Source organism: Amphimedon queenslandica, unplaced genomic scaffold, assembly GCF_000090795.2.
Source record: "Amphimedon queenslandica unplaced genomic scaffold, v1.1 AMPQUscaffold_13384, whole genome shotgun sequence".
Taxonomy (NCBI): Eukaryota; Metazoa; Porifera; class Demospongiae; order Haplosclerida; family Niphatidae; genus Amphimedon; species Amphimedon queenslandica.
In genome coordinates this window covers 66,839-83,752 of record NW_003546380.1, presented here as the reverse complement: position 1 = coordinate 83,752, position 16,914 = coordinate 66,839, and the positions used below count along the sequence as shown (strand labels likewise).

At 34.3% G+C, this 16,914-nt stretch overlaps 4 protein-coding genes across 7 annotated transcripts in view; 3 read left to right on the top strand and 1 right to left on the bottom strand.

Moving 5' to 3' along the window:
• The first annotated feature begins 8 nt into the window (after positions 1–8).
• LOC109582413 (uncharacterized) lies at positions 9–4,022 on the top strand. Its single transcript, XM_019997098.1, has 13 exons — positions 9–755; positions 808–1,126; positions 1,173–1,553; positions 1,604–2,259; positions 2,302–2,377; positions 2,420–2,532; positions 2,578–2,635; positions 2,691–2,750; positions 2,795–2,872; positions 2,924–2,944; positions 3,009–3,044; positions 3,105–3,179; positions 3,309–4,022. The coding sequence occupies exons 1-13, from the start codon at positions 534–536 to the stop codon at positions 3,869–3,871; spliced, it is 2,658 nt and encodes an 885-aa protein (XP_019852657.1). The 5' UTR covers positions 9–533; the 3' UTR covers positions 3,872–4,022.
• Positions 4,023–4,153: 131 nt separating this feature from the next.
• On the bottom strand, positions 4,154–14,142 carry LOC100634105 (coiled-coil domain-containing protein 22 homolog). 2 transcript variants are annotated; one of them, XM_003386889.3, is made up of 15 exons: positions 14,062–14,142; positions 13,733–13,904; positions 13,232–13,492; positions 12,959–13,043; positions 12,419–12,588; positions 11,728–11,931; positions 11,186–11,336; positions 11,001–11,131; positions 10,683–10,799; positions 10,532–10,633; positions 10,368–10,475; positions 9,995–10,090; positions 9,884–9,943; positions 9,751–9,825; positions 9,498–9,700 (listed from the first exon to the last, which is right to left on the bottom strand). In XM_003386889.3, the coding sequence occupies exons 1-15, from the start codon at positions 14,109–14,111 to the stop codon at positions 9,590–9,592; spliced, it is 1,893 nt and encodes a 630-aa protein (XP_003386937.1). In that variant the 5' UTR covers positions 14,112–14,142; the 3' UTR covers positions 9,498–9,589. The 2 variants fall into 2 exon arrangements, with proteins under 2 accessions (XP_019852672.1, XP_003386937.1); XM_019997113.1 differs by lacking the exons at positions 9,498–9,700; positions 9,751–9,825 and adding an exon at positions 4,154–4,249.
• On the top strand, positions 5,248–9,514 carry LOC109582420 (uncharacterized). Of its 2 annotated transcripts, XM_019997111.1 has the most exons (12): positions 5,248–5,435; positions 5,488–5,806; positions 5,853–6,128; positions 6,286–6,941; positions 6,998–7,076; positions 7,127–7,239; positions 7,285–7,351; positions 7,408–7,497; positions 7,547–7,570; positions 7,612–7,743; positions 7,800–7,889; positions 7,939–7,972. In XM_019997111.1, the coding sequence occupies exons 1-10, from the start codon at positions 5,259–5,261 to the stop codon at positions 7,725–7,727; spliced, it is 1,917 nt and encodes a 638-aa protein (XP_019852670.1). In that variant the 5' UTR covers positions 5,248–5,258; the 3' UTR covers positions 7,728–7,743; positions 7,800–7,889; positions 7,939–7,972. The 2 variants fall into 2 exon arrangements, with proteins under 2 accessions (XP_019852670.1, XP_019852671.1); XM_019997112.1 differs by lacking the exons at positions 5,248–5,435; positions 5,488–5,806; positions 5,853–6,128; ... (4 more) ...; positions 7,408–7,497; positions 7,547–7,570 and adding exons at positions 8,014–8,121; positions 8,170–8,238; positions 8,291–8,350; ... (3 more) ...; positions 8,698–8,751; positions 8,907–9,514 and having other exon boundaries at positions 7,664–7,743; positions 7,939–7,971.
• A 107-nt stretch (positions 14,143–14,249) lies between the features above and the next one.
• The window catches only part of LOC105312904 (nuclear pore complex protein Nup98-Nup96), a 21,660-nt gene continuing 18,995 nt past the window's right edge, over positions 14,250–16,914 (top strand). For both annotated transcript variants that reach the window (XM_019997110.1, XM_019997109.1), the window contains exons 1-5: positions 14,250–14,524; positions 14,733–15,092; positions 15,277–15,492; positions 16,280–16,507; positions 16,755–16,789. In XM_019997110.1, coding sequence (XP_019852669.1) covers positions 14,512–14,524; positions 14,733–15,092; positions 15,277–15,492; positions 16,280–16,507; positions 16,755–16,789 — 852 coding nt within the window. In that variant the 5' untranslated portion in view covers positions 14,250–14,511. The remainder of the gene's footprint in view (positions 14,525–14,732; positions 15,093–15,276; positions 15,493–16,279; positions 16,508–16,754; positions 16,790–16,914) is intronic.

The following is a 16,914-nucleotide window of genomic DNA, read 5'->3' as shown; positions in this document are numbered from 1 at the left end:
GTGCCCTCATTGTTAGACGAGTTCTCTCTTCTTGCTACAACGGTATAAGACGTAACACTGTGACCTACAGAATCAATGATTCTAAGTGTAAGTCCAATTGGAATGCATTCACATACAAAGGATCAAAGACAGTCTATCCATGCCCAGCGTTCCACAGTAAAAGGGTTTATTGTGTTTGTAGTGGTGCTCCTAGAAAGGAAGGTATCCTAATGCACGAGTGGACTCATGCTTTTGGTCGCACCAATGATTATGCTTATGGAGCTAGTGCTAATCAAAAATTAGCAAAGACCAGGCCTTATCGTGCAATTAAAAATGCTGATTCATATGAATACTTCATATGTATAGTCACATATGGTTCAATACTTGGTTTTCTGTGCATCATTCTTTATTTGCTAATTTTTATTTCTTTGGGATTTTTTATTTTAGGCCATTAGTTTTGTAACTTTTGTTGATTAAACTTGCTGACATAAAACTTGGTGTTTTATATTCATGGCAATATACCTAGTTAATTATGACCACGTGATGTCACGTGCATGCAATTAGTTTTAGGAAACGCCCTTCTAACAAACAGATCAAAGATGAGGCTCTTTGAAATTATAGTTTCAGTACTAGTTGGAGGCTTTGCTGTGGCATTTGCTTTGTCATTATTTGTTGAAGAGCGTGCATTAAGCTTACAGGTGCTGGTAGTGCTGGTGCTGTTGTTATTAGCATTCGTTGCCATTAAATATTGGAATAGCAGTGGAACTACTATCAAGGTGATTGTTGCAGAGTTTGATATTTATCTGTCATTTGTTTTGTAATTCATAGTATAAAAGGGTTCAACCTCCTTTAAAAAATGAAAAACCTCTTAATACAACAGACTTGAACAAGATACTCACTCTGTTAGAAAAGTATCAGTATTCTGGGAAATCGTATTATCGTTTGGGTCTCTCACTGGGTTTGTTGCATCGTACACTGGATATCATTAAAACTGACAATAACAACAGTGTTGAGCATTGCCTGAGAGAGGTTTTGACTAAATGGTTGGAAAAAGCTGACAATGTAGAGAAGCCAACTTGGAGTGCATTGGTAGCAGCTCTTAGGAGCATCAATCAGAATGCAGTCGCTGAAGAAATTGATAGAGAGAGTAAGTAACAGTTTCATTCTAAAACAATGGTGATTAATTGTTATAGCTGATCCAGTATCTTTGATAATTGAGAATCATCGTGATGCTTTGTCTCAATCAATCCAAGAAAACCTTACTCAGATAGCTAGACACTTATCATATGAGTTGGAAATTAAGAGCCTGGAATCTCTACATGGTTCTCCTTCAGAAAAAATAGAAGTTTTGCTTAAAACTATAAAGAATGCTGTTTATGAGAATTATAAAAGTATTCTCAAGTTTGCTGATGTTTTATGTAAGTTCCCTGCTGTGAGATCAGTTAGGAATGATATACAAAAAAATTACAGTAAGTCATTTGTAACTCAAATTTATTACATAATACATACATATGTTATAGGTGAAAAAATTGTTGATAATAGTATTGAAGTTAGAGCTATGGGTAGGAATGGAGGTATGGCTGCATGGCTGCATGGCTTTATTCTATTACACTTTGTCTTATAGACCCTATTAAAGTTCCACTGAACTTTAGTTTGGAATGTAAAGAAATGAGAAATAAATGGGCCATTGCAGTTGATAGTGCCATAAAGGTAATAGCTGTTGAAGTTGAAGAGCAAGAATTGAAAGGATTTTTGCAAATACAAACAAGTAACTCTGATGTTAAGGAGAAATTAAACGCATGTCATTCAACGGGGGAAATTATGCAGATCATAATTGATCATTGCTCATTGGTGGATCTCACTTTACTTGAAGGGATAATTGAACGTTTTAAAATTGAAGAAGCTAAGGAACATATTAATGAGTATAAAGAAATTAAAGATGATTTTTGCAGCATTTCCCTTCATTCGTTGCTGAATGAAACTATTGGCTATCCTTCTTCCCTCAAATGTGAGACACTTCAGTTATCAGTTGATAAAAGTATTGATGAAAGAACGCTAAAAGATGTTCAGGATCTAATAGCAATTGCTTTCGAAAGTTTTGCGCTAAATGTTAGAATTGCTGTTATAAAGGAAGGAAACTCATTTACCATCACTTGTTCCTTTCCCCTTGCTCTTTCTGAATCATTGATTGCAACTGCTCTTAAAAATCTTGAACAACTAAAAAAAGAAGGATTGATAAAAATGACCATTGGCTACAGTACAGTATACTCTCAAAATAAGGTAACTTATAAAGTTAGTCTAGATTAATAAAAAAATTTCTAGACTAAAATGGAAACTGTAGAAAAGTTTAAAAAATTAATATTTTCACCACTAACTTCAACTTGGAGTAGTCATTTAGGCAAGTATATGTTATACATAATGTTATTTATTATGACCATAGAAAGAGAGAAGAGCCAGCACATTACATCAGTTTATAGTAGTGGTAGTACAATCAAGCAATTACTTGTATCCTTGAATGTACAATTAATACGTAGTGAAGCATCCTCTAATGCAGTAATTGTGTCATAATAATTAATAGATTTGATTTAAAATTTATAGGAGAGAAAATTGATTCAAGAATTATTATTAACAAAAAAGATTAATGACTTACAAAAAGGTATACATGTTTATAAAATTCCATGCATTGATCACATGTACTATATGTCTTTAAGACGATATCAGAATAAAAGAATTGATGAAGGAAAAGCAGGAGGAAATTGAAGCTCATAAACGTAAGTGGCAATACAATTATTATAATATTTAAAACTAATACTAGAGCTTGAAAATTTTAAAGCTGCTGCTAAAAAAGAAAAAGAAGAGATGCTATTGCAGATTAAAAATGAAAAAAGCATTGGTAAAATATTAATATTGATTATATAGATTTATACTTGTTTTTCTTTAAAAGAAGCAGAGTCTGATTTGAAAGGTGAAACAATAACTGGTTAAGTGATGTTTTAGATTGTAAAATTTTATTGTTCAATTTCATAAAGGGTCTAAATACAACCATTTAGATGATGAAAAAGAAGGTAGCAGTGGTATTTTTATATTGAGTCTTTAATAAACATGATCTAATTTGTGCATTCTAGACACATCATCACAATCAAGTTCTGAATATCAAGATCCAAAAGAAAAGATACATGTATATGATGATGAACTCCCAGGTATAATTTAAAGCGCATGTAATTCAAATTCTTATGCATAATTATCACAATTACAAGGTATTCCTTTATTTATATCATAATTAGAAAGAATGACATAATGGATTTATATGAACATAATTATTTTCACAGGATTCATACAACTAACCAACCCATCATTAATGACATGTCAGGAGGTAATATCTAAACTAGAAAGTAATGAATATCTTCTCAGACAATTGTCACTTCAAGCTGCTCAGTTATTGATACCAGCATTATTAAATGAAAATACCATTGAACAATTGAGGATATGTGATACACCTTTAGCAAGTGATTTTATCCTTTCACTGTCACCTCATTTGTCAAGTAACAAATCAATATATAAGCTAGAGCTTAGTAATGATACTATTGATGATGATGGTATCAATACACTAGTATGTTCATTAAAAGAAAACACAAGTATTACGACACTAAATCTCAGTTATAATTCTGGTATTACTTCAGTCAGTGTCCAGCCACTGAAAGAGCTCATATTTAACAACAAACAACTCTGCTCACTTTCTATTCTGTACACTAGCATTGATAGTGATGGGGTTCTATCACTAGTAGAGACCCTCAAGACAAATCAAATAAGCATCTTCTTACATAAGAAAAATGAAGAAGCTTGTTCTTCTTTACCTTATTATGATGCAATTAAAAAAAGACTAATTTTTTAAAATTGTTAAAGTAAATTGCTTTATTTCTTTTGATAGACTAATTATTGTCTTAACAATTATGTATAGACTATATCTAATTCTAATAATAGCAGTATTACTATTGTGTAGTTGTTGAATAGTTAATATTTTATTCATTATTAAAATGATTTTAATTGAGCTACAAGCTGTGCATTTTCATTCTTCATTTGCTGATAGTCAGAATTAATCTTCTTTAAATTACTGGTGGTCACTTTCTTGCTGGTCTCACAATCAATCTACACAGACACAATAACTGGTTAAACCAGTTTTAATAACCAGTCAAACCTGTTCTTCCAGGTAACGCTGCTCTCTTTTAATTTGTCCTGCCTCATGAATAGCTTCAACAACTTGTTTGCTATTCTATAATAGAGACTGAGTATCAGCATCAGTTAAACTCAATGATGCTTTCATATTTAACAGTGATAGTCACTACACCATAACCTACAATACACCATTGAAGTGTGTGAGGACAATATGACTGCACAGGTTGAAGAAGCTAAAATGTCTGAGGTTGCAGTTGAAGAGTCCACCACTCTTTTGATGGATAACACTGTCCTCAGTTCTCCCTCATCCAGACACTCATGAAGAAGATGGAGACCAAGCAGATGAAAGTAGTGATACAGTTGAGATAGAATCTTGCAGCAGTGCTAGGCTCATTGGTGGGACTTCAACACAAAGACGTCACATCATTCTTGCACACAGACGTATCTGCTCAAAATTCTCTAGAGCCTCAAAATACGTCAAAAACAATTCTCATTACAGGAGGTGGTTTGGTAAATATTTTCTCCTTTGTGCCCTCATTGTTAGACGAGTTCTCTCTTCTTGCTACAATGGTATAAGACGTAACACTGTGACCTACAGAATCAATGATTCTAAGTGTAAGTCCAATTGGAATGCATTCACATACAAAGGATCAAAGACAGTCTATCCATGCCCAGCATTCCACAGTAAAAGGGTTTATTGTGTTCGTAGTGGTGCTCCTACAAAGGAAGGTATCCTAATGCACGAGTGGACTCATGCTTTTGGTCGTACCAGCGATTATGCTTATGGAGCTAAAAATAATCAAAAATTAGCAAAGACCAGGCCTTATCGTGCAATTAAAAATGCTGATTCATATGAATACTTCATATGTATAGTCACATATGGTTGAATACTTGGTTTTCTGTGCATCATTGTTTATTTGCTAATTTTTATTTCTTTTGGATTTTTTATTTTAGGCCATTAGTTTTGTAACTTTTGTTGATTAAACTTGCTGACATAAAACTTGGTGTTTTATATTCATGGCAATATACCTAGTTAATTATGACCACGTGATGTCACGCGCATGCAGTTAGTTTTAGGAAACGCCCTTCCAACAAACAGATCAAAGATGAAGCTCTTTGAAATTATAGTTTCAGTACTAGTTGGAGGCTTTGCTGTGACATTTGCTTTGTCATTATTTGTTGAAGAACGTGCACTAAGCTTACAGGCCCTGATAGTGCTGGTGCTATTGTTATTAGCATTCGTTGCCATTAAATATTGGAATAGCAGTGGAACTACTATCAAGGTGATTGTTGCAGTGTCTGATATTTATCTGTCATTTGTTTTGTAATTTATAGTATAAAAGGGTTCAACCTCCTTTGAAAAATGAAAAACCTCTTAATACAACAGACTTGAACAAGATACTCACTCTGTTAGAAAAGTATCAGTATTCTGGGAAATCGTATTATCGTTTGGGTCTCTCACTGGGTTTGTTGCATCGTACACTCGATATCATTAAAACTGACAATAACAGCAGCGTTGAACATTGCCTGAGAGAGGTTTTGACTAAATGGTTGAAAAAAGCTGACAATGTAGAGAAGCCAACTTGGAGTGCATTGGTAGCAGCTCTTAGGAGCATCAATGAGAATGCAGTCGCTGAAGAAATTGATAGAGAGAGTAAGTAACAGTTTCATTCTGAATCAATAATTATTAATTGTTACAGCTGATCCAGTATCTATGATAATTGAGAATCATCGTCATGCTTTGTCCCAATCAATCCAAGAAAATCTTACTGATATAGCTAGACTCTTATCATATGAGTTGAAAGATAAGAGCCTGGAATCTTTACATGGTTCTCCTTCAGAGAAAACAGAAGATTTGCTTAAAACTGTAAAGAATGCTGTTTATGAGAATTATGAAAGTATTTGCAAGTTTGCTGATGTTTTATGTAAGTTTCCTGCTGTGAGATCAATTGGGAATGATATACAAAAAGATTACAGTAAGCCATTTGTAACTACAATAACTGTTTTCATTACATACTTGTGCTATAGGTGAAACGATTGTTGATAATAATATTGAAGTAAAAACTATGGGTAGAAATGGAGGTATATGGCTGACCATATGATTTCATTTTATATACAATTTATTCTATATAGATCCTATTAAGGTTCCACTAAATTTCAGTTTGGAATGTAAAGAAATGAGAACTAAATGGGCCATTGCAATTGATAGTGCCATAAAGGCAATAGCTGTTGATGTGCAAGAATTGAAAGGATTTTTGCAAATACTAACAAGTAACTCTGATATTAAGGAAAAATTAAACGCATGTCAATCGAAGGGTGACGTTATGCAGATCATAATTGATCACTGCTCATTGGTGGACCTCACTTTACTTGAAGGAATTATTGACCGTTTTAAAATTGAAGAAAGCGCTAAGGAACATATTACTGAGTATAAAGAAACTGTAAAAGTTTTCTGCAGTGATATTTCCCTTCGTTCATTGCTGAATGAAACTATTAGCTGTCCTTCTTCTCTCCAATGTGAGACACTTCGTTTTTCAGTTGATAAAAGTGTCGATGAAAGAACATTAAAAGATGTTCAAGATTTAACAAAAATTGCTTTTGAAAGTAATTCTTCATGCATCAGAGTTGTTGTCATAAAGGAAGGAAACTCATTTATCATCACTTGTTCCTTCCCTCTTGCTCTTTCTGAATCATTGATTGCAACTGCTCTTAAAAATCTTGAACAACTCAAAAAAGAAGGATTGATAAAATTGACCATTGGCTACAGTACAATTTACTCTCAAGATGAGGTAGCTTACTAGATTATTGTTTCAATGCTATTATAGGTTAATAAAATTCTTCATAGGTGAAAGTGGTGGCTGTAGAAAAGTTTAAAAATTTAATTTTAAAAATACTTTTACCAATAACTTCTACTTGGAGTACAAGTATACAATCATGTATATGCTGTTTGTGCACTTTTTACTATAAACTTTAGAAAGAGAGAAGAGCCAGCACATTACATCAGTTTATAACAGCAGTGGTACAATGAAGCAATTACTTGTATCCCTAAATGTACAATTAATAAATTGCGAAGCATCTTCTAATGAAGTAATTTATCATTATATAATTCTTAGATTTGATTTTAAGAATCAGGAGAGAAAAGTGTTTCAAGATTTATTAGCAGAAAAGACAGCTTTAGTTAAAAAAGTAGAAAATGAAGGTATGTATTTTGAAGCAATAAAAATCAAACCTAGTCATGTGCATAACTTTATCAAGGTGATAGTGGAATACAAGAATTAAAGTTAGTGATAAAGGAAAAACAGGATGAAATTAAAGCTCTTCAGTTTTCATTGAGAGATGCTACAGGTAACTATTAAATTTTATTTGAGTACAATTATTAGTTTTAATTGATAAGCAATTGCTGCTGAGGACAAAAAAGGTAAAAATTGGGATATTAATTATCATTTTAAAAAATAATAGAGCTAAACAAAGTAATCAAAGCACAATTAAGAATTAATAGAACAAAGGATCAAGAGATAGAAGATTTGAAAGTTGCTGCTGCAAAAAAAATAGCAGAAGAAACAGCTTTAGTTTAAAAAATAGAAAATGAAAGTATGTATTTTGAAACAATAAAAATCAAATCTAATCATGTTCATGCCTTTATTAAGGTGCTACCAGATTACAAGAATTAAAGTTAATGATAGAGGAAAAACAGGTTGAAATCAAAGCTCTTCAGTTTTCATTGAGTAATGCTACAGGTAACTATTAAATATCATTTGAATGCAATTATTAGTTTTGATTGATAAGAGAGAGGGAATATTGCTGCTGAGGAAAACAAAGGTAAAAATTAGGATATTACTTATTATTTGAAAATAATAATAGAACTAAATGAAAGAATAGAAACACAATTAAGAATTAGTAGAGCAAAGGATCAAAAGATAGAAGATTTGAAAGCTGCTGCTATAAGAGAAAAAATAGAAATGACAAAAAGTATAGTAATTATACTATTACAAGCAATTATTGGTTTAATTTTTGTAGCTGAGAAAGATTATGAGTTGCAGATTGAAGCATTAAAGACTGCTATGAAGGAGAATGAAAAAATTATTGGTAAAACAATACTGTAGATATTAATTTGAATTATATTGTTTCTGTTTAATAGAGCAGTCTGGGATTAAAGATTTAAGTATTATCATCAGGGAAAAGGATAAAGCAATAGCTGGTAAAATTTTTTTCAAATTATTGCTTGGATTTATGCAATCAATTTCATTATAGAGCTTCAGGAGTTAATAATGGGTGGCAACCTTGAAGCAAGCAGTGGTAATCTATAAGTTTATATATTTTAATTGTATTGCATAATAGATCCAGAGTCACAGATTAAATATTTGAATATTATCATCAGGGAGAAAGATAAAACAATAGCTGGTAAGAGCTTTTCAAATTGTCACTTTACTGAAATGTAATTGTCATTAAAGAGCTTCAGCATTTAGATGAAATGGCTCATCTTGAAGAGAGCAGTGACAGTGGTAATTTATTCATTGTATTCAAACTAATCATGAATAATTATAGACTACGTACCACATTCAAGACATAGACCAAAAGAAATTAAGGAACATAATGACGGTAATTACTAATTACATGTACAAAATTATCAGGTCAAATTTCAAGTTATGATTTTGATTATGTATTATACACAGAATGTATAGTATACTTGTGTAGTTAGAAATTTGAATCAAAGATGTATCTACAATGATACTCATCAAGATTATTTTTTACAGGGTTTATGAGAATAACCAACCCATCATTAAAGGCATGTCAGGATGTAATAACTAAGTTAAAAAATAGCAAAAACTTTCTTTATCCTCTACTAGAAGAATTATCACCTGGCGCTACTCGGTTATTAATCCCAGCAATATTGAATGCAAGAAATGTAAAAAAATTAACGATACGCAGAACACCATTAACAAGTGACTTTATCCTCTCGCTGTCATCTCAACTGTCAAGTAATGAATCAATATGGAGCCTGGATTTTAATTATGATACTATTGATGATGATGGAGTTATTGCACTAGTTCATTCACTGAAAGACAACACACGAGTTATTGATTTAGGTGTCAGTTATACTTCTGGCATAACTTCAGTCAGTGTGCAGCCACTGAAAGAACTCATTCTCACCAACAAAACACTTGGAACACTTTCTATCACAAACACTAGCATTGATACTGATGGAGTACTATCACTAATAGAAACTCTTCAAACAAATAAACGAATAAGTATAGTGCTAAGTAAACAACATGAACAAGCTTGCTCTTCTTTACCATATTATGATACAATTAAAAAAAGGCTATACTTTATTTAGGCTTTTCCTAATATTATTTAACATAAATTAACATTTACCTACATCTAATATAATAATAGCAGTAGAGTTTCATTTAGTTATTAATAATTTTATTTATTATTATTATGATTTCAGTTGAGCTACAAGCTGTGCATTCTCCTTCTTCATTTGCTGATAGTCAGAATTAATCTTCTCTAAATTACTAGTCACTTTCTTGCTGGTCTCACGATCAATCTACACAGACACAATAACTGGCTAAGCCAGTTTTAAATAACCAGTCAAACCTGTTCCTCCAGATCACGCTGCTCTCTTTTAACCTGTCCTGCCTCGTGAATAGCTTCAACAACCTGCTTGCTATTCTATAATAATAAGAGGTGGGTGTGTCATTACTAATCATGTGATAGTCATGTGACTCACGTCTCTAATGCTAGCTAATAGCTTATAGGCCGAGCGTCTAGCTTCATCCTTGCGTGCATCCTAATTATAAGAATAGGATGTTTGGAGTAAAATAATTTCTTTGATTTGTACCTTAAAAACTTGTTCATCAGTTACTTGAAACACACGATCAAGTTTACCAGACAATTGGTTGATTTCTTTCTGTACATACTTAGTGTCAGTAAGTATCTGAAATAATAGAAAATGATAATCTTACAAACACATAGATCTACATGTAGTACACTGTACACAGTAAAGCTTGGTATAAAGTTGACATAAAAGCCAAAACTTCATGGACTGATGCTGAAAGCTCTTTAAAGTTAATGCAGAATTGACTAGCTAAAATTCAACATCAGGTTTTGTGTTGTTAAGCATACATGTGCATGTAGTTGTACTCCTTTCTTATTCTCTCATTCATGTATCATTTAACTATTGGTACTCTTCTTCCACTCATTCTGTTCATTACTTTATTAATCTCTTCTTTCTGTTTCTTTATGTTTGCTACAATCTCCATTATTCTTCTGGTGTATGCCGACCTGCTGGTGTCCTTAGTCATCCTCTCATACTCACCAACCTATTATTAATAATAAATAAATTAATTAATTTAATATTATTTTTAAATTAACCTACCAGCTGCTTATAAAGTTCATCTTTGAGTCGTGTTTCATCAGCAACTTCTTTCATTCCTTCACGAAGTATTTGGATCTCCTGCAACAGCTCCTGTATTTGAATCTAAAGGGAAAGAAAAAATTAATTAAAATTCAATTTATCATTTTGTTACTTCAGTGATGTCAGATTGTGATTTCAATTCCCTCAATTCTTTCATCATTGGGCCACGAATCTCCTCCCACTTCTTGGCCAATTTAGCAATCCTATCAGAACTGGTCTGGACTAGACCCTAACAAAAAAGAGAGAGAAAAAATTTAAATACTTTTTATGAATCAAAATCTTTGAAAAATTTGGCAAATTAAGCTCCCCTTTAACTTAAGCACGTACCTTTAATTGCCACACCATTAAAACAAGCAATTTACAAAATTTTCGTATACACTCAAAAATTTCGAGTTATACAATAATTGGTTACAACATAATACACACATACCTTTAGTTTCTCAATATTCTCGTCTGCTTGAGGGAGGAGGTCATAAGTTCCTTTCTTTATTCTGTAAGCATCTTCATTCTCTTTGTTCTGGAGCTCTTGCTGCTCCTTCTCTTCTCTCATCCTCTCAATGCCTGAAAATAGTTTACAATTTCATTACAACACTGACTCTGCCCATTACAACATACCAGCTGTGTATTTCTTGATGTCCAGTTCCAGTTTCTCATATTGAGAGGCCCAGTCGTTGAGCTGCTCACGTAACGTAGCGAGTTCTTGTTCTCTTTGCTGCTGTAGGTCTTCTTCAGAAGTGGCCTCAACTGCTACAGGAGCATCTTCTTCCTGTAAAGAGAGGGGGAAGACAAATAAAAATAAAAAGATAATCTTGCAGATAAAGATTGTCTCTCGAGAGTTATAGTGGCAATATTATACACATTATTTCAAAAAATTTTTTAAATGAGCTGTTTTCTGAAAAATACCCTGTACTATAGCCCATGCTTTTTTCTGAAAAATGGCTCCGGAATCAACCCAAATTTTTATTACATTTTCTGATACATATTGATGTCCTTATGCTGTGTAGAAGGTTTGAACCGATTCCGACTTCAATTTTTCAAGTTATGGCCATTTTAAGAAATAGGCCATTTTCTGAAAAATACCCTGTACATTAGGCCATGCAAAAATTGGCTCAAAAGTCACCCTCAAATAAATCACTTCAAAAACATAATTCAATTACTTTAGCAAACTGTAGCTTCTCTGCATGTTGAAACCTGGAACCCTTGCCATGACCTGTCCCAGACCGCTCAAAAAATGAGGACAAAATTTGGTTGAGATCAGCCCCCAAACCAAGTGCCCCAGAGCTGGTCTCGGCTTTATTGTGAGCTCTCAGTTGCTCTGAGAGTTTCTTCATTAGTTTCTGCTTCTTCTTAGCTTTGTACTCCTACAGGAGAAATAAAGAGAAACATTAAAAAGATTAAATATAAAGAATAAAATATCACACTAAAAGGTTAAATGCAAAAAACAAAAATATTAAACAAAGTTTTACAAAACATCTCAATTTTGATTGTATTCTACATGTAGCTCATTTCACTGTACTATCATTAACTTTCCCCTTTCTCTCTCATTCTTTCTAATCTTACATTTTTAGGTTTTACATACATGTAATACACATACAATGTTTTCACTAAAGTAAAGTAACATAAAAATAAGTACACACACAATTTCATAGTGTCCACTCATAACTGCACTACAAATATCCTTTCCCTCTTTCTTTATTTTCATTCTTACATTTTCATTTTCATTTACATTTCCATTAATTTAAAAATAATTTTAAAAAAGCTGTACACACACAATTTAACAGTTTCCACTCTTAATTGCCCAATATCTTCTTCCCCTCTCTCTTTCTCTCCCTCTTTTTCTATTCTTACATTTTCCGAGAGGCGAGAGGCCAGTCCAGCCTGATTCCACTCAGCCTCCCATTCCTGTTGAGCAGCTACCTCACTGTCATTCTTAGCCAGCAGTGATGAGAGGACATCTCTAGTCAGGACTGGCTGGGCAACAACATAGGGCATCTCCTGAGCATAATAGAGCTTCACTTCTGCAATGTATGAAATAAATATAATAGGAATATAATCATAATTAAATCACTGTGTAGCAGGACATTTTGGAGGAAATTAATCTGGCAAATTTGGCATTTCAATAGCCATTTACCAAAATAAAACCTGCCATTTTGAGCCATTATATGCATGCTCAATGACACGTGGCCACAGGTTCGCCATATTAAAATTGCAAAATCACCAAAATTTAGCAATTTGCCAAATTTTAGTCCCTCCAAAATTTCCGGCCATTTGGTAGCTATATCAATCTGCAACTGCTATAAAATCAAAGATGTACATGTACATGTAAATAGATCAATAAAAAATATGCCATTAAATTGTTACACATTACAATTATTATCATTATGATACCTTTGGGTATTTTCTTCTGTAAATCTCCAGTACCAGTTGGTGCCTGTACATCAGATGCAGTGAAAGCATGAAGCCCCGATGACCCCTAGAAACAACAACAACAACAACAACAACAACAAGCACTATTATCAATAAAATGTACATTTTACATACATGTACATGTGTACAATGGGTACAAAATGAATCTAAAATTATACGTATAATAATAGATAATACATGCAAAATCACATGAAATCAAATCAACTACATTATTAATATAATCATTCTCATTACCTCAATTCTCCAGTTGGTGGGTGTGGTCCACCTAACTGACTCTCTCTTACAATAGGACGGGGTCCATGGTGTTCGTAATGATGCTCCAATCTCAGCCCCAATGCTCCTAGTCAGGAGTATACCAGCTCCAGTGGGTTCATCTGCAGTTTGAGCCGCTTCCTTTGGCAGTTTCTCTAAAAGGAACATGAGGAGTTTCCTCCAGTCTTTGACTGACGAATAGAGGAATGTTTGATAACCAACTTCGGCTTGGAAACCTAGCTCCTACACGTAAATATAAAAAAATAAAAACAGTTTTATTTATCTCTGTTCGTTTTCTTGCTATACAATTCACTATCACATGCATATCTCTTTTTTGTTTTCATTCATGAACTTTCTAAGCTCAACATTAAAATGAGCACCAAGTACACTATTGACTGGGCATTTTATGAAAACTTATTTCACAAAAAAATCTTTAAAATCTCTCTCCTCTGTTTTAATGCATTCCCTCCCTCTGTCCCTCACCTGGCAGGCATTAGCTAGTCCAGTGCACATTCTAAAGCGGGCAGACATTGCGTCAGGGAGGTGGGTGGGGCTTTGAAACTCTGGAATGATAATCTGAAGACAACGAACACTGGCCTCAACCACCATCTCTGGAGTGAACTGGGTTAGACTGGCTATCTCATCCTCAAAATCACTACAATATAAAGGTATGGAATGCAACCAATATTTATTATTTACAAAAAATAAATTTTATTCATCTAAAATAAATGAGTTAGAGCTATTAAGACTGGTTATATATACAATATAAGCTATTAAAAGCCGTTTTAGAGTAATATAAGGAGCATACTCACCATCCTACTTCTTTAAGAGTTGAAATAATGATACCATCTACCTCCTCCATCTTGATCTCTTTGCAAATTTGCAGCAACCCAGCCACTCCCCTTAAAACTGCGCATGCGCACAATGTCAAGCACTCACGTGAAAGCACGTGGGGTCCGTTTCAGTATGCGCATGCGCAGAAACGTGGAGCCCCGCCCATTCATGCAAACTGGAAAGGACTGGTTGAGGAGCATGTCTGCTGTATATTTGATGTTCTAAGCATTTAAACTCGTCATTCTCTTCGATTGCTGTTAATAAAAAGACCTTTCTCTCTCCATTGGAGCTTGCTAGAGCTCACCCTGCTTCTGTTTTTACGCCTTGTTGCTGCAAACAGTAAAGAAGCGCCTGTATTCGTTAGTACTTGTAACAAGAACTTTCCCTTTGCCTTGTGGCTTCCTACTACAGTACCCTAACCACAGGACATGTATGGCACAGGTACGTTTCAAAGTAAATGAAAATGATTAAAGCTAGTTAAGTAATAATAATAACTAGCCAGTTCCAAAAGGGTTAATTGTTAAAGTTTGAATGAGAAATTGTAAGATCACTGACTATTTCAGCCCTTCTCCGAGTAAAGGTAGCAGCTGCCAACCTTATAATATAACACTGTATATTGTCATTGCTATTATTCTATTTCTCCTTCTAGGTTTATCAGGAGGTATTGGTGGTGGCGGTGGTTTATTCAATCAGACTCCAGGTCTGAGTGGTGGAGGAGGACTAGGTGCTGGCCTTGGTAACACAGGAGGCCTTGGAGGAGGCATTGGTAACATGGGGACTGGTCTCGGTGGCGGTGGAATGGGAACTGGACTCGGAGGTGGTGGCTTGGGTGCCGGACTCGGTGGAGGTGGTTTAGGAACTGGACTCGGAGGTGGAGGAATGGGAACCGGACTCGGTGGTGGATTAGGAACCGGACTTGGTGGAGGTGGTATGGGAACCGGACTCGGTGGAAATTTAGGAGCTGGTCTTGGAGGAGGAGGAGGATTATTTCCCTCGTCATCAGCAGCTGGTAATTATTAATTAATTGATAACAGAATTATTGTAATTATATATTATTTGTTCAGTGTATTGAATTAATTATTATTTAAAACTGAGTAGCTTTAATTGATTAAAAATCTATTAATAGTTTAGTAATGCATGTACATGCACAAAATGACTGCATTTGCTGTTCTTGATTTCTTTCCTTTCTAAAGGCACTAATTATTTCTCTGGAGGAGGTGGGGCCGGTTTAGGAGGCGGGGCTGGTGGGAGTGGTCTTTTTAATCAAACGCCTCAGAGTCATTTTGCTGGTGGAACAGGCTTGGGTGGTATTGGTAGCGGACTGGGTGGGGGCACTGGTCTTGGAGGAGGCGGAGCCACTGGACTAGGAATGGGAGGTAACCTCTTTAACTCACCAATATCCAGTGCAGGTATAACACATTATATTGATAATTAAAAGTTCTTGTATGTTAATTATTATAGCTTTTAAAAGTTACATGTATCATCAATTTGAAGCACCTTCAGTTAGCATTTTAATTGTATAGAGCGGTTGCAGTGACGTCACTTTTTGACGTCATAATTACTTCTGTATGGCAAAAATTAATGAGCCTCATTCGTTTACAGCAGTGAAGTTGCTTCTTCTATAACTTCTTTTACACAGCACAAGGCAGAAAAGGAGTACAATTTTAGCAGTAGTAAGCAGAAAAGTAGCGATAGCAATAATTACAGGAGTAACAAGGCAATGCTGTGTTCACTTTGGCCGCTTCACTGGTTCTCTATCCGAGGACTTTTTGCTTCCTTTGCATCCCTGAGTTCAGGAATATAAAAGAGCGGCATGAATTAGCCATGCTCATAGTTAAGGAAGCCTGCCAGAAGAGTTTATAGCGCTGTACAAATGAATGGCAAAGTAGCCATTTTGCCATGCGGAAGTAATTATGACGCATGCTGTGACGTCATATGAAACCGCTCTATAGTTAAAAGAAGATAAATAATGATAAGACACATGCATACTTGTATACATGTACATGTAACTGAAACTAGACTAATAGAAAAAGTAGTTTCACATATGCATACTTTATGACTAACTCTACAACTTGTACATGTAAATTAAAATGTAGCTATAGGCCCTTTTGATTTTTAAGCTAAAGAACATATGTAATTTGAAAATTCCAATATTGAAATGTTCATATGTCCATTCATGATGTACTCTCTCTCCAGGTGGATTAGGTGGTGGTGGTTTATCAGCTAATCGAGGTCTCTTCAACCAGTCCGCTGGAGGACTAGGAGGTGGTGCAGGAGGACTAGGAGCAGGTGCTTTCTCTACTCCTTTATTTAACCGTACGAGTGCTGCCACCACTGGTACCGGAGGATTGGGTCTCGGAGGAAGCGGACTGGGTATGGGACTAGGAGGAGGAGGATTGGGAATGGGAGGAATGATGGGAGGAGGTAATTTAGAAATACATGAAACTTTTATTTGTTATATATGTACATTGTATATATTCAGTATGCATCATAATTTAATAATACATTATAATTTAATACATTATAATTTAAGGTAATTTAGAAATACATGAAAGTTTTTTATAAATGTACATGTACATGTATACATTATTCTTGTATTGTGAGTGTGTCACATCTTTACATGTATACTTGTATGTATAATTCTAATTTTTTTATCTGGTATTTGATGTAGGTATTAATAACATTGGCACACCAGTGGCATATAATGTAAGCTACATTGTATAAAGTATTATAGATGATGAAATGATGTACTTTCTTTTTCTCTACTCCCTCCACCTCTCTCTCTCTCTCTCTCTCTCTCTCTCTCTCTCTCTCTCTCTCTCTCTCTCTCT